The sequence below is a fragment of the Pollachius pollachius genome (genome assembly GCF_949987615.1).
Source record: "Pollachius pollachius genome assembly, chromosome: 11".
Lineage (NCBI taxonomy): Eukaryota > Metazoa > Chordata > Actinopteri > Gadiformes > Gadidae > Pollachius > Pollachius pollachius.
The window spans coordinates 690,001-713,034 of NC_136944.1; the positions used below are offsets into that span (position 1 = coordinate 690,001).

At 44.6% G+C, this 23,034-nt stretch overlaps 3 protein-coding genes across 6 annotated transcripts in view; all 3 read right to left on the reverse strand.

The window, feature by feature from the left end:
• LOC307082438 (uncharacterized protein) overlaps positions 1-318 on the reverse strand; it is a 4,116-nt gene extending 3,798 nt beyond the window's left edge. Inside the window, exons 1-2 of the mRNA XM_079746021.1 lie at positions 252-318; positions 12-169 (exon numbers count right to left, since the gene is read on the reverse strand). Coding sequence (XP_079602147.1) covers positions 12-169; positions 252-262 — 169 coding nt within the window. The 5' untranslated portion in view covers positions 263-318. The remainder of the gene's footprint in view (positions 1-11; positions 170-251) is intronic.
• The window catches only part of LOC307082435 (NACHT, LRR and PYD domains-containing protein 3-like), a 262,495-nt gene that overhangs the window by 115,351 nt on the left and 124,110 nt on the right, over positions 1-23,034 (reverse strand). For 2 of the 4 annotated variants that reach the window (XM_079746015.1, XM_079746014.1), the window contains one exon: positions 8,993-9,115. In XM_079746015.1, coding sequence (XP_079602141.1) covers positions 8,993-9,115 — 123 coding nt within the window. Of the gene's footprint in view, positions 1-8,992; positions 9,116-9,284; positions 9,382-13,129; positions 13,146-20,370; positions 20,507-23,034 lie in introns of those variants that run through there. The other 2 variants (XM_079746011.1, XM_079746010.1) reach the window with 2 other exon arrangements.
• On the reverse strand, positions 306-8,986 carry LOC307083203 (uncharacterized protein; the record flags this gene model as incomplete). Its single annotated transcript, XM_079747037.1, has 9 exons — positions 8,802-8,986; positions 8,536-8,602; positions 8,159-8,384; positions 3,702-3,851; positions 2,522-2,671; positions 2,261-2,332; positions 955-1,005; positions 642-721; positions 306-338 (listed from the first exon to the last, which is right to left on the reverse strand). Exons 1-9 carry the CDS (start codon positions 8,867-8,869, stop codon positions 306-308), a joined length of 897 nt encoding a protein of 298 aa, XP_079603163.1. The 5' UTR covers positions 8,870-8,986.

Sequence of the window (23,034 nt, forward strand, 5' to 3'; positions counted from 1 at the left end):
AGTCTGCGGACCCTTTTTGTTCAGCTCAGCCTCCAGATGATCCAGGTCTACGCTCTTCTCACAGATCCAATGGTGCAGTGTGTAACACGGTTCTTCAGACCAGCCGTCCTCCCCTGCCACGACACAGTCTCTTGCTCCGCCGTCATCGCGTGGTTTACCGTGTCTCCAACTGAGAACCACGAGGAGGAGACAGAGGAGGTCACTCTGTCACTCTCAGAGAAGAGATGCTGCTGAATAGTTTTCAGCCTTACATTGAGGTCATGGGGGTACCATCCACCCACTTGAAGGTCCCCTCTGTCTCTCCATCACTCAGTCCAATCCAGGAAGGACCCATCAATCTGCTGACAAACACCTGTTTCCAAAGGAAATAGCATCTGTTGTCATGACTACAAAGTACACACACACACACACACCAGACACACACACACACACACACAATCTCTCTCTCTCTCTCTCTCTCTCTCTCTCTCTTACTTATTCACTCACACAAATAATATGTCTCTCCAACACACACACACACACACACACACACACACACACACACACACACACACACACACACACACACACACACACACACAGTTCTTCTCTGCTGTTGATGACCACCAGGTCTGCCTTCCTTTGCAGACAGTCTTCTCTACTGGCCCTCCAGCCCTTCTTAGTAGAGAAATAAGGTAGAAACTCTTGTCGTAAAGCATCCAGCCCTGAAGTGTAAATTCATCTGTTGAATGTAAAAGAAAATCCTGAACAAACAGAGAACTGCTTATCTTACGATCTTCGTTACGGACACACAACCCTGAGACCTGACCTTAACAGACCACATAGAAGCATGACCTTAATAGACGACAATAGAAACCTGACCTTAGTAGACCACAATATGAATCACAAAAGCAGAGGGTGTTGAAATTAATGTTAATGACGCGATTGATTTAATAACTTGGATAAAACCCTCACCGAGTTCACCCAGTAAGTGCTCTCTCCCCTCCCTCCAGGGTGACGGTGAGTCTAGGACAGGACAGAGGAATACAGAAGAATTGAGCTCTAAAACAGAAGCAAGCATCCTTTGCCGCCAACGGAGCTTCATGCCAATTCATTGTCACCCACGGCCGATAACCACCAGGTTGAACGCTGATTGGCTGTTACGTTACGTCCCTCAGTCGCCACGCTATTGAACGCTGATTGGCTGTTACGTTTCGTCCCTCAGTGGCCACGCTGTTGAACGCTGATTGGCTGTTACGTTACGTCACTCAGTGGCCACGCTATTGAACGCTGATTGGCTGTCATCACCCGAATGTGACAAATGACAAATGCAGTTGATTGCTTGTTTAAACAGGGTGAGAAAACAGGGAGTGGAAGGACGGGACCATATAATGTTCAGCTAACTGTTGGGTTACAGGGGTAATTGTTTAATGGAAAGTGTAGTATACTATGCATGCAAATCAATCACTCAATAGCTTTTACTGTTATTCAGGGCTCAAAGTGCATTGATACTTAAATACTACTAAATGCACGGCAACTACTATTGGTTAGTTGAAAATAATAAGAACAAACAGCTGAAAATTGTGTTCAAGTAACAACAGCTAAGGCAGCAACCTGCCTAACTATAGTGAACTAAAGCACGGGCTTGTGTGGGGGGGGGGGGGTGTGAGGGCAAGATTGCAGATTGTACATTGGCTACCTGACGTGGGAGATGTTTTTTTTTGTTAACAGAAGAATGCGTCATTGAGATTAAACATCTCTTCAAGTGATCTGGCCAAGACAGGCAGCAGTAGCCTACAGTCACACATAGCCTACACATGAAACATGAGAACAACAAAACAACTGAAACAGTCGGCAGGGGGCAGGGGGGATTTCTATATCGCAAGACATTTCGGGAGGCTCAAGGAGGTGGATAATGTTTAAAGAAAAATAACGTTTTGCAAAAAAGTGTCTATGATAGACATAAGGCTCAGGTGGGAGAGTGTGTCGACGGCGGGGCGGTTATCTCAATCTTGCCGTTGTCTTGAAACGTCTGCATCAGCGCGCCCGTGTGTGCAGTGTGTGTCCCTGTGCGTGTGTGTTCGTGCACGTGTGTGTGGATTGTGTGTGCGTGTGTGTATGCGGTGTTTATATGTGTGCGTGCGGTGTATGTGTGCTAACCCTATTATTATCACTGAATCTAACAAAAACAATATGTATCATTATCATTGCTGTTATTACAGTCATTAATATGATTATACTGTATTGTAATTCTATTCAGGATGATATGATTTAGACTCACTGAAGCGCAGGGAGATGAGGAGAATACTCAGCAGTCCGATGCTCACAATGACAATGATGTGAAACCATAGAGCTGTTCAGGAGTAGGACACACACACACACACACACACACACACACACACACACACACACACACGGTCACTTTGGCTAAAAAAGTTTTCTAAAGATAAATCTTAAATGTATTTGGAGGAAAACATACTTTTTTGGATCATTGTTTTGGACTGGATTATTTATTTTAAGTTCTCTCTAAAGGACCACCTACCAAATCTTCTCTTCCTGGTCTCCTCCCGGTCCAAAGACGTGTCCTCAGGTTCCTCAGAGAGTCCAGGGTCCGGTTCAGAGATGGTGACCATTGTTGCTCCCTGACGTCTTCCACGGCTTCTGAACTTACCCTTCTTCTTTGCTCTATCAGCTGGAAAAACAACGTCACTTGTTTTCATTCTGACCAATTATCAGCTTGCAATCTGATACCATCAGTGTAAGGAAATGTTTTTCTTCTACTAAACACAGACTCACAGACTCACTCAAGCACACACACACGGACACACAGAGTAATGTACACACAGATAAATTCATACTGCGTGGCTGTCATTCACAGTCCAGACTCCCTACGGTCTGCAGAATCCCTCCCCGTCTTGAAGAAACACCTGAAGACCTCTACTGAGAACACCTCAGTAAGTGATGACGGGTACTGTGGCTCTCGTGTTTAGAACACACTTAAGCAGAGCAAGTACAGGTCTCTAGCATACATGTTATTATTCCCTCATTATTGACATACACGCACACATCGTTTACAGTAATACACACAGAAATACATACGTATACACACAGTAATCGAGGGGGGACAACATGTGGCCTGCGTGTCACCACGGTCTTTCACATCGGCCCACGCAGAAAATATGAGGACATGTATTGTGGGATAATTTGAGATATGTTTATATTAATGACAAACTTTATAGAATTATGTTAAATTCATAAGTACACCTGATATCACTTCAGTTAAATGAGCAGCCTTTATTAAAACACAAAATTGTTGATTAAATAAACCATTGTCACTCTAATGTCACGCTGCACTACCATCAATACTAAGTAATGAAAAAAACTAAACTTGTGTTCTGCTCCCTAAAGTTCCTCTGCACTCTGTTCCACGTATATAACGAACATATATCATGAAACACACAACTACTTAAGATGCCTATCAATAGTTTGTAACTCATGGGCGTAACCACAAGTCAAGTAAGGCTAATGCGAGCTTTTTGTCTCGATCACACACATGTCGTTATTTAGGAGAATAAATCTGTCTATACAGTTGCTGGTTCATCAGGTCGGCCCATTTGGCTAAAAACATTTTCTAAAAGTACATTTTAAATGTATGCAACACGAAAAAAACGCGTTTTTTTAACTGGATTATCTATTTTAAATCCTCTCAAAAGGGCACCTACCAAATCTTCTCTTCCTGCTCTCCTCCCGGTCCAAAGGTGTGTCCTCAGGTTCCTCAGAGATTCCAGGGTCCGGTTCAGAGATGGTAACCATGGTTCCTCCCTGACAGCTTCCAATACGTCTGCTCTCAGGAGTCAGCTCTGCTATATCAGCTGGAAAAACCACGTCACATGTTTTAATTCTGACCAATCATCAGCCTGCAATCATCAGTGTCAGGAAGTGACAGTGTTTTTCTTCTACTCTTATCAGATGTCTTCAGTTGACACACAGACTCACGGACGCATGCAAACACAAACACACACACACAAGATTATTTTTTATTGAATATAAAGACACAACATACATAGGTATAATATAGCAGATAGCGTAGTGGACATGTCTTGGAGTCCACTACCGATTTGTATTCATATTTTAATACAACTTAACTCACCACATTATGGGAACAGCAGAATATCTGTGTTTCGCTGACGTTGTCTGTGTGTGTGTGTGTGTGTGTGTGTGTGTGTGTGTGTGTGTGTGTGTGTGTGTGTGTGTGTGTGTTTGAGAGACATATTGTGCGTGTGATTAAGTGAGTGAGTGAGTGAGGGAGAGAGAGAGCGAGAGAGATATTGTGTGAGTGAGTGAGTGAGTGAGTGAGTGAGTGAGTGAGTGAATGAGTGAGTGAGTGAGTAAGTGTGAGATAGAGAGAGAGAGAGAGAGAGAGACAGACATTGTGTGTGTGATTGAGTGAGTGAGTGAGTGAGTAAGTAAATTGGCATGCTATTTGTCCCTTAGCAGAGACTACACCGTAGCAGAATACCTGACCACCGTGACCGACCCAAAACTGAGGAAATCCTTGACCAGATACAGACTCAGCGAACACAGCCTTGCCATCGAGAAGGGATGCCACAGCCAGACCTGACTCCCAAGAGAAGACAGACTGTGCTCCCACTGCACACACAACCAACTAGAGACAGAACTGCACTTCCTCAGGAATGCACACTTCCCACGGATTACAAAGGCATGCAAGGACTTCAAAGACACTCCAGATGCTCACAAACTGCCATACCTGTTGGGAGAAATACAACAATGTACGAACGCAGCAGCAAGATTCGTCACCTGTTGTGATGAGAGAAGGACCTCAAACTCCCCATAGACTCATCCCCCTGGACTCACTCTGAACAAAATAATTGCACTAATCCTCCATAATGTAAATACTGTGTATTTAGAGTGTATCTTTAATTTATCTGTTTATACGAGATACTGTAATTTTATTAATTTTATAATATCGCACATTTTACTTTTTAAAGTACTTTTATAGTATAACATTTGATATGTAGAGATATTTTGTATTGAACGGTTTATACTTATTATGTTATCATAATGTACATCTTACCTTTATACTTTTTATTTTATAACGCTGTTTATTTTATTGTTCACCTGCTTTGGCAATGCAAATGTATATTTCTCATGCTAATAAAGCTTTTTTGAATTGAATTGAATTGAATTGAGAGAGAGAGAGAGAGAGAGAGAGAGAGAGAGAGAGAGAGACTGTGTGTGTGAGTGAGCGTGTGAGTGAGTGAGTGAGTGAGTGGATTTAAACAGTTATTGCTCAGAGGTGGTGTGATTGAGAGAAGGGATATGGCTGTTTTATTGATGTGGTTAACATGGTGTGAATTATTGCAACTGTTTGTTCGTCTGAATTCTGCATTCTCCGTCCGCAAACAACATGAACAATTATTACTATTGTAAAATGACGACTTTTTACTCGGAAAAGTGACTTTAGTGCCTGGACGAGTGAAACGTAAATGTACCTATCCCAGGAACAATGCCTCATGAAAAAAGTTTATGTTGACACACACACACACACACACACACACACACACACACACACACACACACACACACACACACACACACACACACACACCTTTGCTGTTCTGCAAGCTGTGATGGACACTTGCAGACTAACACTATTCTCAATTCAATCCATACAAATTTTATCTAAAGTAAAATATTTACAAGCCAGGGCAACATGTTTGTGGCTGTATGGCTCTGTTGGGGGAAACTGGAATAGATCTCACCGATCTTCATTTCGTCCCTTGCACCGCTGCGTCTCCAGATACGTAGAGATACAGGACGCTACACCCTGAGTCTTGTTATCTGTGGTCTGTGTGTGTGTGTGTGTGTGTGTGTGTGTGTGTGTGTGTGTGTGTGTGTGTGTGTGTGTCTGTGTGTTTTTTTCCATGTCATCATAATGATTATTGAGTGTATTTATATTCTCAGCCGGGGCAACATGTCTGTATTTGGCGGGATGGCTCTGTGGGGGAAACTCCCCGGCCGTCCGAGCAGCCTTGAAACACCACATCCCCATCAGGTCAAACAGTTTAGAACGCCCTGGACCAGAGATCTGAAGGGCTTCGCAGGCCGCTTCTTAAAGGACGCCCACTGACCCTAGCCCCCCAAAGGGCAGGGAAAGCCCCCCTAATATCAGGGACCCTGGAGAAGGAACCCTGAAGAGGGATCCCTCTCCAGGGATGGTAGGAGTGCAATAGGAGCCAGAATAATGTGTAGACGGAATGGTAGCATTACAACTGCTATCTGACAGATATCCTCTATCCATCGCTATCTCTTGTCTTTATAGTCCAACACTTAAAAGCGGTTGCTTTAGTTATTTCATCATTTTGTTTATATGTACTTTCTTTTTTTTTAAGCACAGAGAGAGAGAGAGAGAGAGAGATTCACACACACACACACAGACAACCAGCATTTCAAGGTCCTGGAGTGGCCTAGCCAGTCTCCAGATCTCAACCCCATAGAAAATCTTTGGAGGGAGTTGAAAGTCCGTGTTGCCCAGCGAAGGCCCAAAAACATCACTGCTCTAGAGGAGATCTGCATGGAGGAATGGGCCAAAATACCAGCAGCAGTGTGTGAAAACCTTGTAAAGACTTACAGAAAACGTTTGACCTCTGTCATTGCCAACAAAGGGCATGTAACAAAGTATTGAGATGACCTTTTGTTATTGACCAAATACTTATTTTCCACCATAATTTGCAAATAAATTCTTAAAAAATCAGACAATGTGATTTTCTGGATTTTTTTTTTCATTTTGTCTCTCATAGCTGAGGTTTACCTATGATGAAAATTACAGGCCTCTCTCGTCTTTTTAAGTGGGAGAACTTGCACAATTGGTGGCTGACTAAATACTTTTTTGCCCCACTGTATATACACCTCCACACACACTCATTAACACACATCGGCTCAGCCGCAATATATTAATTAATATATACACCTCCACACACACATTAACACACATCGGCTCAGCCACAATATATTAATTAATATAAACACCTCCACTCACACTCATTAACACACATCGGCTCAGCCACATAGTTACCCTGGTCTCCCCCTCAATAGAATTAGATCTCAGTCCACCCCCCACTCACTCTGTTCCTCCCCCTCCTGTAGATTCCACCAAGCAGCGGCCCCCACCACAGACCCGGACTGGTACAGGTACAGCGGAGAGACTCAACGAGGTGGCTGAACAGAACACCATGATGATGGGTCAAAGCAAAGGGAAATGTCCCACAAAGCAATCCCAATCTGAAGCCACCTCTAATGACACCAAGTCTCCTCCGCTGTCCGTCCAGTCCACGAGCACACCCTCACAGCGCACTGTGCAGCTTAGACTCCACCACGCCCTTAATTCGGCCACGTTAAGTCCCCTCACCATCACTCCCGAGCGCCGACGGCCGAGTGTAACCACCGACCCGAAGCCTCAACCGAACAAGACGATATTCAAAATGACCAGACACCTTTGGGTGTCAAGGCACCTTTCATGACACCCAAGGTCCCCTTGCAATTCATGAAAACAATCTAGGGTCAAAAACAGCAGGAGAACTCGTGCTCCTAGCACCCACGGTGCTGAGAGCCCTAGCACCCATGGTGCTGAGAGCCCTAGCACCCATGGTGCTGAGAGCCCTAGCACCCACGGTGCTGAGGCAGGAGGTTGGGACGGTGAAGACCAGCTGAGGATGACGAAGGGAGCGGCAGGGCCTGTCCTCCTGGAGGAGGTCGGGGAGATAAGTGGGGGCCACGTTGTGGAGGGCTTTGTCGGTGAGCAGAAGGGTTTTAAGGTCAATCCGGTGTTGGACACTGAGCCAGTGTAGTTGGACGAGAATGGGGGTGGCGTGGTTGGGTGATTTGGTGCTGGTAATGATGACATTTAACATTCTTTAACCTGAGACCCCCACCATTACCCTACATATCCGGATCAAACCATTTAACCTGATGCCCCACAACAACCCCACATACTGGATCAAACCATTTAACCCCAAAGAGGAAATATTGTCTCCACATGGAAGTGTGAAATGTATAAGTCTCACACTATGTAATTTAGTCTGAAGAGAACAAATAATAATCTCCTACTGCTCATCAAAATGTGTATTTCTTCTCTGTTTTCAAGATAAGAGCCTCTTACCGCCCCACAGTGTGTCGGCCAGTTCCTCCTGGTTCATCTCCATCAGGCAGAGCTTTGTGATGTCCACCACTCCCTCTATGGCGCGCCTCCTCTGCTCCTCCTTCTTACCATCCACCTCCTCCTCCTCCCTCTGACCCTCTGAGCATTGTGGGTAATCTGAGAAGAGATCCCTCCAGAGCTTCTTCAGCTCCTTGTCTAGAAAAGCGTGTGCGTTCTCCTCAGCCCTCTGGAACAGAACAAACATCAAGGAGAACTTTACTCTGAACTAACTGAGACATCAGAAGCATCTGTCCTGGATCCACGTCCCGCTGGACAAGAGATGCTTTCTAATGTCCATGGAGAGCTGAAGTCAAACGTCTTGGTGGACATTTACACACCTTGATCAGCTCTGTTTGATGCTGCTGTAGAGACTGAGAGCTGGTAACCTTTGACCTCTTCTGGTGTCTGTGGGGAACACGCACACACACACACACACACACACACACACACATACACACACACAAACACACACACACACACACACACAAACACACACACACACACACACACACAATTATATTTCCCCAGACTTGTAGACATCAGTATCAGTAGAGTCTGATAACAACCAACTGGTCCGTTTTCCTCGTCTGTTTGAAAGTCCTACCTCTTCTTTCTGGAGGGGCGTCCATCTGTAAAGTTCAATGGTAAACGCATAGAGTGGTCACTCTTCATGGAGACACAGCTGGGTCCAGGGGAGTCTGCTCTCTCCTTCTTGGCTCTTTTAGAAAAACAAAAAACAGGATTTATGGACTTTTGGTAGAAGTTGTGTCTTTATGATCTCTGATAAATCCTTACCTCCTCTCAATAGACTGGTTTCGATCTTTAGAGTTATCAGGATGTTCCATAGCGGGGGCACTCTCAAAGGAGTCACAGCTGGAGCTGGATCCAGGGGAGTCTGCTCTCTGCTGCTGCTCTGGGCTTCAACACACACACACACACACACACACACACACACACACACACACACACACACACACACACACACACACACACACAGCTTTTACTCAGACTAATGATGGAGTCATGATGCATCACTGCTGATCTCTGAGATGGACAACAGTCGCAGACAGAGAGATCCTCTTCTTACCTCTTAGCTTTGCTCCGGCGGCCATGTTCCCCAGACAGAGTGGTTTTAGAGGTAGAACCCCCCTCCTCTCTCTCCTCACCCATAGAAGACTGGAGACCTGGACACAAACACAACTCATCCATCACTTCATTTGCCTTCTGAACTTTAGCTGTTTATTGAGAGAGAAGATCATTGTGACTGCGTCACACTAAAGCGTTATGGACGTCATAGACCATCAATATGAACCCCACAACATAACCACACTGCCCTCACTACAATACAGATGTGTACAGCAGATGACAGGTGAAGAATTAAACACCTTGGAGACTGTAACTGTGCTTAACTTACAACACAAAAAAGATATGCAATAGACTTAAAAGGATGCATTGCGGTACAATTAAAAGTAAAGAACGTTAGAATAATTTCTCCACTGGAACAAAGTCTGAATTCTGTCACTTTACTGAACCACAGATCCCATATAAATCAACTGGTGAAGCTCAACACATCAATAGTCAATCCGCACAAATATTGAACTTTTTTAAACATCAGCACATTGAAAGGACTTCTGTCAGGTCCTTCTTTTAATTCGGAGTAGCATCAAGACAAACGAATCACTTTAATATTGAAGCAGTGAAACATGAACTAACGTTGTATTCTCTACAGTAAACTCTGTCTTTAATTGATAAGCGATACACGGAGACATATACATAGGCGTCGATTACTCCGGGGACGCCGGGGACGCGTCCCCACCAGTTTTCGGTAAGATTCATTTTGTCCCCCCCAGAAAATAAATAAATAAATAAATAATAAAAAATAATAAAATAAATAAATAAAATAAAAAAAAATTAAAAATTAAAAATTAAGTTAATAGCGCGGCGAGACAGATGCCAACCAATCCACAAAAAGTATCCGGATACGGCACACAGCCGTCAACAATTTGCAACAACTAACATTTGGATGAGTAGTTCTAGAATGGGGGAGGGGTGGGTGGTACGGTGGGCGGCTCCTTCTCTCTGCAATCTGAACCTGACTGCTTGCTTCGCATTTCCATGGACAATCTGCTGCGGTTGCAGCCTGCATTTGAGGAGAGGAGGTCCGGAGGAGGTAACGTAACGTATTTAGATTTATTCATGATGACAATCTGTACAACTCCTTTGACGTAGTTTGACTACTAGCTTCTAGAAGCCAAGTAGGCCTAGCTGCCACAGTCAAGTTGGATCTGCCGGCTGTTAGCGATAGCATTAGATAATTGTATCATCTTAGATGCAGTTAGAGTTTAGATAAGGTAACATTAATGCTACACTACCCTCAGCCAGTCTTCCCATGTGGTAACATTTTATTTTACCAAAGTTAAGCTTATCTAAGCTTGTTATTGATGAGCTAGTGTAACACAATTCCAAGTATGTAGGCCTAGTGGTTATGTTTCTGACACTGATGCAATCCATTTTATTATCCTTCTCCAGACCAGACCTGCTGCAAGTGCCTTTGCAAGGACTGAAAAAAGGTGGTTGCATATGCATTACGTTGTGAAAATACCGAAGTAAGAACTGTGACCAGACATGGATGTGGGTTCAGCATTTTTTTTTTTAATTGATTGGCAAAATAAACAGAAAAGCTTTTTGATTGCACAGAAATTCTAGCAGAACATAAAGGGTGTGTGTGTGTGTGTGTGTGTGTGTGTGTGTGTGTGTGTGTGTGTGTGTGTGTGTGTGTGTTACACAATATATACAATAATAACCCAGAAAAACTGCTGGGCAACTACTAAATACAATTTATTGCAAGAAGAACCCTGAAAAACTGTTTTTCTTTGTGCAAATTCTTGAAGAACACAAAACTGGGGTGTGTGTGCAAATTATGCCACGCTGGACAACTACTAAATACAAACAAACGTAAGCCTATTGTATATTCTGTGTTTTAAAATGCCCCAAACAAATGTGCACGCCTCTCCGATGTGGCAATGAAGGCAGTGGCTATTTTCTGTCTTGTTATTTTCTCTAGCTTCTCCTTGTGGACATGGCAGACAGACACACTGTTGAGTTGTGACTGCAACATCGTGGAGCGGAGCCAATTCTTCAAACGAAGCAGGGCACTGAAGCTTCGCTCCGCTTCGCAAGAAGAGCCTCCACTTGGGTAAACAGCCGCCTAACTTCTGGTACCATGGTCTTCAAGACATTAGTGACTTCTTGACTAGAATTGAACTTGTCATTTGCCTTCAGCATAGTTAGTTGCACTTGCAGCAGCTGTGCATCCAATTCTGGGTAAAGCTCTACTACCTCGCTAATTTTCCCCGACACTAGGTGTTGCTCCAACATGGCCAAACGACCAAGGCCCTCTTGGTTGAACCTCTCATCCAGCTGCATGCTTGCTGTATCGATGGCAGAGAAAAATTGCACCCTGAAAGAGTCCTCTGCCGAAGATGGGGTGTGGCTGTTTGCAGGCCCACCATATCGGTTAGGTGGTTTCCGTACTTGTGGAAGATTTATTGGCTGCAGATCAAGAGATGTGGTGAGTTCTACAGCTCTTGAGTAAAGCCTCATAAATTTCTCGCTTGTTCTCTGTGCCACAAACGCTTTTCTTGTGCAATCAACAGCCTCTAACATCCCGCCAATTGTTACTGCCCTCCCTTGCAAGCTCTTATTAAGACCTTCAAGCTGCAGGAGAATATCCTGCCCAAGGATAAGGCCAAGTACCGTGTTGCCTTTATGCAGATGGTCAAGATGGCCACTTGCTCGAGGAGCTGTGACCCCTTTCGAGGAAGCCAACTCCTCCAATGCAGCCAAGATCACCTCGTATTGGGTGAGGACCGACTTGATCGCTGGCGTTCGCACAGTCCATCTGGTAGCACACAATGGCTTAATTGTGGTGAATGAACCATTTTCAGATATGGCTATCTGTTTAAAGATTGTTTTGAATTTCCCAGACTGGCCAAACAAACATCCCAGGTCATGGATCCACTGGAGGTCATCTCGCACAACTGGTGTGGATGAGCAGGCTGCTTGCGTGACCAGATTCACACAGTGAGGACCACAGTGGACAAAAGTGGCAAGCGGCTGTTCTCTGCGGACCAAAGCTTGCATCCCAGATAGGTGCCCTGACATGTTTGCTGCTCCATCATAGGTTTGGCCACGAAGACCCGAGAGTGGAAGATTGAGACGGAGCAGCACATCGGAGGCAATTTTCCAAAGATGCTCGCCAGTTGTGGAAGAGGCCTCGTACAACCCTACAAACTCCTCCCTTGGTTCCAGATCTTGGTCCACATAGTGGAGGCAGATGGAGATCTGCTCTGTTCCACTGACGTCCTGTGTGCCGTCCATTATGAGGGAATACTGCAGCACAGGTAAGGAAAAAATCTCTGCGGCTATCCCCCTAATTATAAAATGACCTATAATGCTCAGTAACTCATTTTGTATTTCAGGGCTTGTGTAGGGATGCTCTCTCTTCAGCCAGCTTGCAAGGTTGGGGTCATCCTCCGCCTTATCTCGGAGATAATTTTGGAAGTTTCCATCCATATTGGCATGGCCTCTAAGAGCCAAGCCCTGTTTGGAGAGGTACCTTACCGCACCTACAATTTGTAAAAGAGCTAACCTGGCTGCCTCTTGAGCCCTTGCTGAAGGGCGGCACAGTTTAATTCTTATGGAATCCTTTGTGTGCGCCTGTGTGTTGAGGGCAATTAAATGTGCCTTGCTGTTTTGGTGTGTGCTGAATGATTCCCTACTTTTTTTCCAGTTTCGGAACCCTACAGAGATGAATGTTTTTTCTGCGATTTTGGCCAATGTCGACTTCTGGTTTGCAAAAGCAGTCATACAGGGGAAACACAAAACACCCTTAACTTGCTGGCTGTAGTGCAGCCAAGGAATGATTTATACCAAATATCTTGGAATGTAGGAGTCCTATTCAGCAGAGTTTGTGGCTCAATTTCTCTTGCACTGGGCTGGTACGGGCCATCCAATGGGTGTTCAAGGCAGATCCCCTCAGTTTGAGTAGCTGGCTGCTCCTGAAATGTAATTAATTTATTGGATGTGAGTAAGTGTAAATCGTTCAGTGTGTAAATAGTTGTTAATAGTTGTATTTTTGTGGAGTAGTCCAGTAGGATTGAGGACTGCATATTTGGCAAACAGAATGCATATTTCAGTATTGAATTGTTTTAAGATCATTGTTGCTGCCTGTCTGTATGTTTATTTGAATACGATCAGGTCTTTTTCAAGACATTTGAGGGCCTCACCTCGTCATGCTCATCTGCCTGTTCCTGCAATTATTGGTTTGTCTCAGATGGGCCGGGGTCCTGTTCCTGACACAGACCATGTAAAAATTGAATGTTACTTGTTTCAATGTATTGAATCATACTTTAATGTCACAGGGTGAAATATTGTCGTTCATGTAGTGTTGTTTTAATGGAAATCTGTCAATTAACACACAGGTTTGTTTTTCTAGGGTGACTGAGTACTGTGAGCAGCCAATAACGGGAAAATGTCCTTGTGACGAGTCCATCCAGGCAAGTCACAATGCTAATTTATATTTTAAGCCATGCTCTTGGCCTGTTAACATGCTCAAAATGTCATTACAAGCACTGCTCTAAAAAATATTATTTTTTTCTTCAGTTACATGTTGACCTCACCTCTCCATTGTCATCATCCACAATTTCCTGGCATTCACTAAGTACTGATTGACTTAGATCCTCTCCCTGATAAAATGTTAACAAAGACAGAAGATTGTTGATAACTTCATTGATTTAGCTCTGTCTTATTTATTTATTTTAAAATGCAGTGTTTCCTCCTTTTAGGAACTTGTTTCTGCCAACTCACCTCTTCATTGCCATGATCTACCAGTTCCTGCCTTTCATTAAGCTCTGATGCACTTTGTTCCTGTTCCTTATGAATAAAAAAAAAGATTGTTAACTCAATTGATTATGCCCTCTATTTTATGTGATTTATGTGGTGTGCAAACAAAAGTCTTGTAACCTTTATTGTAATGATACGACTACTATGACGGTATGTTGGTTGTGGTATATATGTTATCAGTATTGTAATTGGTTTTTGACAAAATATTGGTTTGAAGTGTGCGGTTGCCTGGTACCATGGTTGTTACTTGGTACAAATAATATGGATGATTTACGACCATCTAGTGGGGAGTCTGCAAACTGCTAACAAAACGTCATCGAAGTGAAAATAAAATAAATCATCCGTACTGTTATAAATTCAAAATTAATTTAAATAGGAAAGCTAAACGTTAAAGCACAAAGGGCAAAACACTCCGGTAGCACTAGGCATGCTAGCCAACAGTGTGTCGCGCTGGTAGAGGCTAGCTAGCTAAAAAAACTCAAGAATGACATTTCTAGAATAATATTAATTTAGCTGAGCTCATAAGACACTAGCACACTAACTGTGCATGTCAGCTTCAACTGCTTAGCTTTAAAAAAAAAGCTCTGATGTCCTGTCCACTCCTTTTTGACATTATGCTGTATAATTAACTATGTAGGATGAGAGAATGTCGGGCTCTGGTTGTATCGCTATCTCGTCTTTTTTCAGTCGTGACTAGATGCCCCCTCTGCAGCACCGTAGTTGTGGATTCTTTTTGTATGAGGCGCCAGCCTGGCTTGGACAATGAATGAGATATTAATACCAATACTCTATGGCTGGTATGCAATGATGAGGCATCAGACCGTCAATTAATTTTAGCCTGAATACATAGGAAAAAAACACCAGACCGTTAGTACCACGGATGGACAGTATCAGAGCGAAAACCTGTTGAACTAAATGGATGTGGTTAGGCAGCAGGCATGCAGGCAACCCCGCGGGATACATCTGCAGACCACTGGCACATTAATAAAGGTAAGATGCGATATTTATTGCTTAAGATTTGCTGGTACTTTGGCAAGATCATTTTTTGCCCTCATGTGGTCAGCTGTTTTAACTTGAAATAGTACTACTAGCCATAGCCTCCAAGTAGCTTAACTTAAATTATCCAGTGTTTGCGTTCTTACGATGTTGGGTATAGAATAGTGGATATTACGATAGTGGAGTCGGTGGAGTCAGTCTCTTGTTGACTCAAAGTGACTTTTGGTCATTCGCTTTGCTTGAATTCTGGAATAATTGTGTCTGTGTGGTTGGGGGGGGGGGGGGGGAGTGCATGGGTTTCGGTCAGAATGCCCTGTAGATTGGATGGATGTGTGTTGTGAATTGAGAACAGCCAGCTCATGATGTGATATATAGCGTTCAGCCAGGGCCGCTGACAGGTTTGGCTGGGCCCGGGACAAAATTCTCTCAAAAAAAAAAAAACACACACACCTCTACTTTCTCAGTCCCTACCTTACCCTTAAATGACGGAAATTCAAAAAAATACTCTTTACTCAACAAACAATTTATTTGAACATTTTAACATTAACTTTGTGTGCAACTATTTAGGTGCGAAATGCCATGCGCCGGACTTTTGTGGTGTTAAAGTCATCAATGAGGTCATTGAAGTCCAGCTTCTTTGCAAGCTTGTGCTCTATGGAAAGCATTGCCAGCCCGTTGAGCCTCTCCTGTGACATCTTTGAGCGCAAGTAGTTTTTTATTAGCCTCAATTTGCTGAAGGCTCGCTCACCTCCAGCCACAGTCACTGGCATGGACAGGAAGATCCTGAGCAAAATGCAGAGTTCCCCATAAATGCTCTGAAGCCCCATTTCGTATATGGCATTCAAAAGATCCAGGGATCCAAGATTTTCTTTGAATGTTGCACTGTATATTTTTTTAATGTGCAGGATTTGGTCTTGAATGGACTCCGTCAGGTCACTCTTGTACTTTTCAGTGAGATTTTTGCAGGCTTCCTTGATGCTGTCCTCCGGCATCTCCCTGAACTTCCAGAGGACACAGAACTCACTGCAGATCTGCTGCATGGACTGAAATCTTGTTTCTAAGTGGGACATTATACTGTCCCGAAAGAGGTCCTCTGGGCTTTGCACCTCTGTCTCTGTCTGTTGCTCATCAAAAAAGTGTTTCCTCTTTCGAGTCTTCACTTCAATCTTGGCACTGATGCCCATGTCAGTGGCAACAGCAGTTGCCTCTTTCAAAAAATTGTTCCAAGAGGAACGCAATAATGCAATCTCCCCCTCCAACTCTTTAATATTAGCTGCTTGGACATCCAATGAGATTGTTGAGGACTGACTTATAATGTTCCTGTCCTCGATACATTGTAGCACCTTTGTCCAAAATGTGAGGAGCAAGACAGCATTAAAGGATTGAAAGTAGGTTTTCAGCCCATGTGCCTCAGCTTTTGTGTCATTGCTCAGGTTTCCTGTTGAAATGAGTGTGTCAAGTGCCTGTATCACGCTTGGCAAATGTTTTGCCACTGGGCGCACAGCTTCAATCCGAGCACTCCATCGCGTGTCTGATAAGAGGTGAAGACAACATCCCAAAACTTTTTTGAGGATTCCCCACCGTTGAGGACTTCCACTGAACAGTTTGTACAGCTGATTTACAAAGCCAAAGAAAATATCAACTTCTGGGCAAGCTCTGGCAGCATGGACACCAACCAAGTTTAAGGTGTGAGATGCACATGGGGAGAATCTGGCCAAGGGGTTCTTATCTAGTATGCGCGCTTGCACCCCTTTCACCTTTCCAGCCATGTTTGCACCATTGTCATAGCACTGACCCCTACAATCAGCTAGGTCTATTCCATGCTGGTCAAGTGCTTCCTCCATCATGTTGGCTATTTCCTCTCCTGTTTTTTTGGAAAAATCTTTGAACTGAAGGAAACGCTCCTTAATTTCCCATGCATTTTCAGTGGAGGTTTGACTGACATACCTCAGTAACAATACATTTTGCTCCACATTAGAGATGTCTGGGGTTGCATCACACATAATTGAACAAAATGAGGTCTCTTGCCTTTCCTTCAAAATAGCCTTCAGGACACGTTGTGCACAAAGTTCAATGAACTCGTTTTGGCTGTCAGGTGAGAGGTAATGTGCTTGCAGCCTTTTGCCCTGTAGCCGCTGCTGTCTGATGTTTTCCACATGACCCTTTAGGACAGCGTCATACCTCGATAATAGCTCAATTAAGCCCATGAAATTACCATTATCTGGTTCATCAATTTTGTTTGAGCTGCCCCTGAATGGCATATTTCTGCAGGCCAAGTACAGGGTCACATCCAGCAGTCGCTTCAGTAGTGCTTTGTTTTTTTCAATTTCTGTGTCCAGCAATTTCTGTTGTTCACTATCAATTCCAGCTGTATGTAAGACAGAATGTTGCAGGTTTTTCCATTTCCAATAGCAATGTTTGTGTGCCACATTTCTTTCATGTTCTGGGAATCTTTCATATAATTTTTTGTATTGGACTTTGGAAATCTGTATCCCATTTGTAGAATTTAGTGCACTTGTTGACCTTTTCTCTACTTCATGAGAGAAAAGTAAACATGGAAGGCAAAATAAGGCTTTCTTCGTCCTGCTATAGAGAATCCAGTCCCTATCGTTTTTTTCCCGTCTATTGTGAGAGGAAGAATATGTTAAATAGTGGGGAAATGCCCTGCCTTCTGCATCTGCTGGCAACTCATTTGCCATCTCTGAAAATGGGATTCTTTTCGCCATTGCACGCACAACGGTTACTCTGTCAGCATCTTCCATTTTTGCTGGCCATAATGCAGGGTCATGGTAATCAGGGGAATGAGCCCCTCCTCCTTCGCTGTGACTTTGTCTCTCACTGGTAACCTCTGACTCTTCCTCTACTCTGGGGGATGGATCCACTCCTCCTGAATCACTGTGTCTTTCTCTCTCTCTCCCTTCACTCTCCTCCCCTTCTCTCTCACTGGTAGCCTGTTCTTCCTCTATCTCACTGGTAGCCTGTTCTTCCTCTCTCTCATCCTGTTTGGTAGCCTGTTCTTCTTCTCTCTCATCCTCTCTAGCCTCTCCTATAAAGGTGAACATATTTCGATAAAAAGGGCTATATCTAAATTAACACGGGTCAGAATGAACCATTTAAAAAAGAACAAATTGAAAACCCCTTAATTTGACGATTTAAACACAGAAAAAAATAGGTAAGGTTTTTTAGCTAAGGTTTTTCAGCTAAGGTAGCTAAGGTTTTTTTTTTTGTTCCCAAAATTGTCAAACGCCGAAACACAACCACAGAATTCCCTTGTGCAGCTCCCAAACACATGACGTCGGGATGACAAGCCCATTTATTACGGATAAACCAAAAGGATTATTTACAACTTTAATTGGATAGGCTATGGATATGGACTGAGTGAAGTTATGGCTTTCAGAATCATACCACAATAAAACTCACGCTATTGTATTCACTTAGAGCTCATTAACTGCACATTTCATCGACCATTTTTCACTTGACCAAGGGGAATCATGTCAAGGGTACTTTTATTTATCGCCAGACCCGCGTTTATGTCCGCTGAACATCCAGAGAATGTTTGGGGAACAAGGCGGAGCCATTCATCTGGCGAGTTTCAAGTTAACGGCAATCAGAAACTAAGTTACAGGCTACCCCAAAACGTCACGTTTATAACCCATTTGTTACATCCAACTCTATCTAAATGGCAATTTCACATGTTGCCATGCCACTGGCTTATTTTAAACCATGAGCCGCGTTACACTGGCTGTAATTCAGCTGACTGGGAATGATTCTCAAATCAATTCAGCCTGATTGGAGTGCGCAGCGCGTGCCTGCCTGAAACATTTGATTTGGACATGGGCCTATTTGCGGGGTAATGTGCATATTCTAAGATTCAATTAGATATAGGCGTATGAAACACAGTGTAATAAAGCCTTTGTGGTTATCAAATTATTCAATGCCCCCTGTCTGTCTGATATTGATCTCCGTGTGACTTGCTCATGTGGTGCTGCGCTGATATGTTTGACACGCCGCCTGTGCCTGTGTTACTTGACGACGGGGCTGGAAAAAGTTGGCCGTGTCTTACCTGGCTGTGCTGCACAGCTGCCTTTACTGGTACCTGCAGCATCACCTGAGTCTTTTCTGAAATATTTATAAAGAGATCCCCTCAGGCTTTCGGCTTCTTCCCCTCTTTTTCGCCTTTCTTTTTTTTTCAGGGCTCCTGACTTGTGCATGTTGAATCAACTCGCGCACTGACCACTAATGGAATGATGTCGTCTTTTTTCTTCTCCAAAGACCAAACCATTTTGGCATAGGGGTGATAGGGGGTTATTGGCCGTTTTTTCAAGGGCAATGAAGGCAAACAATCTAGGAGTCATTAATTGAATGCAAATAAAGCACTTTTCTTCTCTAAATCAACACATTTTGAAGTATACATACAATAATTAATCCCAACTTCATGGGGGTCCAGTTATGGGCACCCCCCATTCCAGGGCCAGTCCAGGGCCCGGGACAACGTACCCGTTTGTCCCCCCCTGTCGGCGGGCCTGCGTTCAGCTATTATTATTTTTAGCTTTTTCAATCTATTTGTAGTGCTATGTGTAGCTACGTTTGCCCCTTCTGAACTTAAACACGTAGGTAATAAGCTCCTCTTTGTTTATGTTGGTATAGCTCATGCCATGTCACGTCAACATTGAGTGCATCATGGAGCAGAACATAGTGGGTCATCATGTCCAATGCTTTTTGAAAACACTTTCTTCATAAAACGTGTCAGACATTTTTTTGTATAAATTTTATATTAGTAAGCTACATGGGTATCCCGTCTTTCAGAACCTTTCATGACCTGAGCTAAAGAAAAATAAGGTGCATCCTCAATGTACCCAGCACTTCTGAAAAAGCACTCCAGATTGCGTCTCTGTCCCCACCACATTTCAAACCAAACTGACGCCAATGGACATATACAAATATGAGATCAATATTATATACCAGTCACGTAAAGACAATATTAACGGTAGTAAGCTGGTTGTTCATTATCATATACATAACCTAAAGACAATATAAACGCTAGTAAACTGGTTGATTATTATATACCAGTAACCTAAAGACAATATAAACGCTAGTAAACTGGTTGATTATTATATATCAGTAACCTAAAGACAATATAAATGCTAGTAAACTGGTTGATTATTATACACCAGTAACCTAAAGACAATATAAACGCTAGTAAAATGGTTGATTATTATATACCAGTAACCTAAAGACAATATAAACGCTTGTAAACTGTCAGCCTACCTTACCTTATCGTATCTACTCCGGGATTATATTGCGTCCATACGGTATAAAGTTGTAAAAGTATAAATGTATGGGAAGAAACGGAGGTTAAAGTGCTCATAAAACAAGTTAATCAGGTGAAAGAGAGTGAAAGTAAGGCTCCTCGCTGCAGCAGGCTGTTCTGAGGAAGTGATCTGAACGGTTTGACTCGCAGTGGAAAAAACCCAGAGGAGCCTCCCCTCTCAGCGCTGGTCACGGGTTTAGAGAGAGAGAGAGAGAGAGAAAGAGAGAGAGAGAGAGAGAGAGAGACATTAAGAGCTATACAAATTGAGAGACACAAAGACGCAGAAAGAGACAGAGAGAGAGAGACAGTGAAACAGCGAGAGAGTGAGACAGCAAGAGAGTGAGACAGCAAGAGAGTGAGACAGTGAGTGAGTAGGAGGAAGCAGAAGAGATCTAGTTTTCTCTCTGTGAGGAACAAGCTGTGAGGGTCTGGTCTGAGGAGGGGGTCTGGTCTGGGGGGTCTGGTCTGAGGAGGGGGTCTGGTCTGGGGGGTCTGGTCTGAGGAGGGGGTCTGGTCTGGGGGGTCTGGTCTGAGGAGGGGGTCTGGTCTGGGGGGTCTGGTCTGAGGAGGGGGTCTGGTCTGGGGGGTCTGGTCTGAGGAGAGGGTCTGGTCTGAGGAGAGGGTCTGGTCTGGGGGGTCTGGTCTGAGGAGAGGGTCTGGTCTGAGGAGAGGGTCTGGTCTGGGGGGTCTGGTCTGAGGAGAGGAGAGGGTCTGGGGGTTCTGGTCTGGGGGGTCTGGTCCGGGGGGTCTGGTCTGAGGAGAGGGTCTGGTCTGGGGGGTCTGGTCTGGGGGGTCTGGTCTGGGGGGTCTGGTCTGGGGGGTCTGTCTCAGGAGCCACCATGAGGTCCAGCACATGGCTCCTCCCCCTGCTCCTTCTCAGCTCTTCAACCAGCGGTAGGTTGACCCTCCACACTGGTTCTGCTCTCTGCTGGTTCTGCTCTCTGCTGGTTCTGCTCTGTGCTGGTTCTGCTCTCTGCTGGTTCTGCTCTCTGCTGGTTCTGCTCTCTGCTGGTTCTGCTCTCAGCTGGTTCTGCTCTGTGCTGGTTCTGCTCTCTGCTGGTTCTCCTCTCTGCTGGTTCTGCTCTCTGCTGGTTCTGCTCTCTGCTGGTTCTGCTCTCAGCTGGTTCTGCTCTCTGCTGGTTCTGCTCTCAGCTGGTTCTGCTCTGTGCTGGTTCTGCTCTCTGCTGGTTCTGCTCTCTGCTGGTTCTGCTCTCCGCTGGTTCTGCTCTCAGCTGGTTCTGCTCTCTGCTGGTTCTGCTCGGTTTCATTCTTTGAGTGGAATCACGTTCAGGCTCATTCTATCATCTGAATTCTGTCCAGTTGATTTCTGTCACGTTTAATCCATTCATATTAATTCTGTTCAGTTTAATTCACTTTGTGTAATTATTTTGGTTGAATTTGATTCTGTTTAATTCTTTCTGTTTAATTTTGTGTTGATTAATCCAGTTCTGTTAAATTAATTTCAGTTCAATCGTTTCAGTTCACTTGTTTCAGTTCAGTGTTTCAGTTTCATGCCGTTACTCCTCTGCCGTGCATTGCCTTTGCGGTTGCTTTGTAATGATCATTTAATGTATGAATCTGTGAAATGGTGCAGCCATGAAATTCACAATAGACACCATTAGTGTTCATTGTTATTCATTAAGCATGCATACTGTAACGAGTATACTGTTCCATCAGGCGCCGGCGGCCTGGGGAGCCCCTCCGTGTGCTAGCTAATGACATTGAAACTCTAGCCAGGAGGGCTTATGCCCACATGCCCCCGGAAATACAGACGGAGCTTGCCAGGGACCAGTTTGTCCAAGCCATAACCCCCAGGGAGCTGCACATTCAGACCCAGCTCACCCATCCCCGCTCCATACAAGAGGCTCTGGAACTGGCTCTGGAGAGGGAGATTGTGGGGGGCGGGACCATGGGAGGCAGCCCTGAGGAGAGTGGTCCTACAGTGAGAACCGCTGCATGCACTGATGCAGCCGAAGTAAAGCCTGCATGGGTGGCTGAAATTACCAAATTAATTCGGGCTGTCTCCATGCATTCGCCGCAAAGTGCCACACAACCTCGCCATTGCCCCCTGGTCTGCTGGGGATGCGGACAACCTGACCATCTCCTCAGACAGTGCTCCAAGCATTCCAAAGACCAGGGAAACGGCCCGGGGCCCGTATAGATGGGACAGTATGGACCCCGGGCACCGTGTCCTGTGCTGTTGCCGCAAAGGATTGAGGGGCCCAACAGCACAGATGGGGGAGAGGGGCTCCACTCCCCCCTGAAGCAGACGATAACACAGAATCCACGATGGTGGTGGGTTGGACTCATTCTGGGAATTTCTGCCATGTTCCCGTCACCATACACGGGGCCCCACATACAGCCCTTGTGGACACGGGCTCCACAGCAACACTGATGAGGCCAGATGTAGTTCCGGCGGGGACACAGTTGGAGCAGACTACAGTGCAGCTGAGGAAAGCAACTGGTAAGTTGGCCCCTATGCTTGGTAAGGGGAGGGTGACGTTAAATGTGGGAGGTCTGTCAGTGGATTTCACTGTATGGGTGGCGCAGGTGCAGGACCCCTGCATACTGGGGCTGGACTTTTTGAGGGCTGCGCGCTGTCTGCTGGACCTGGGGAAGAACACAT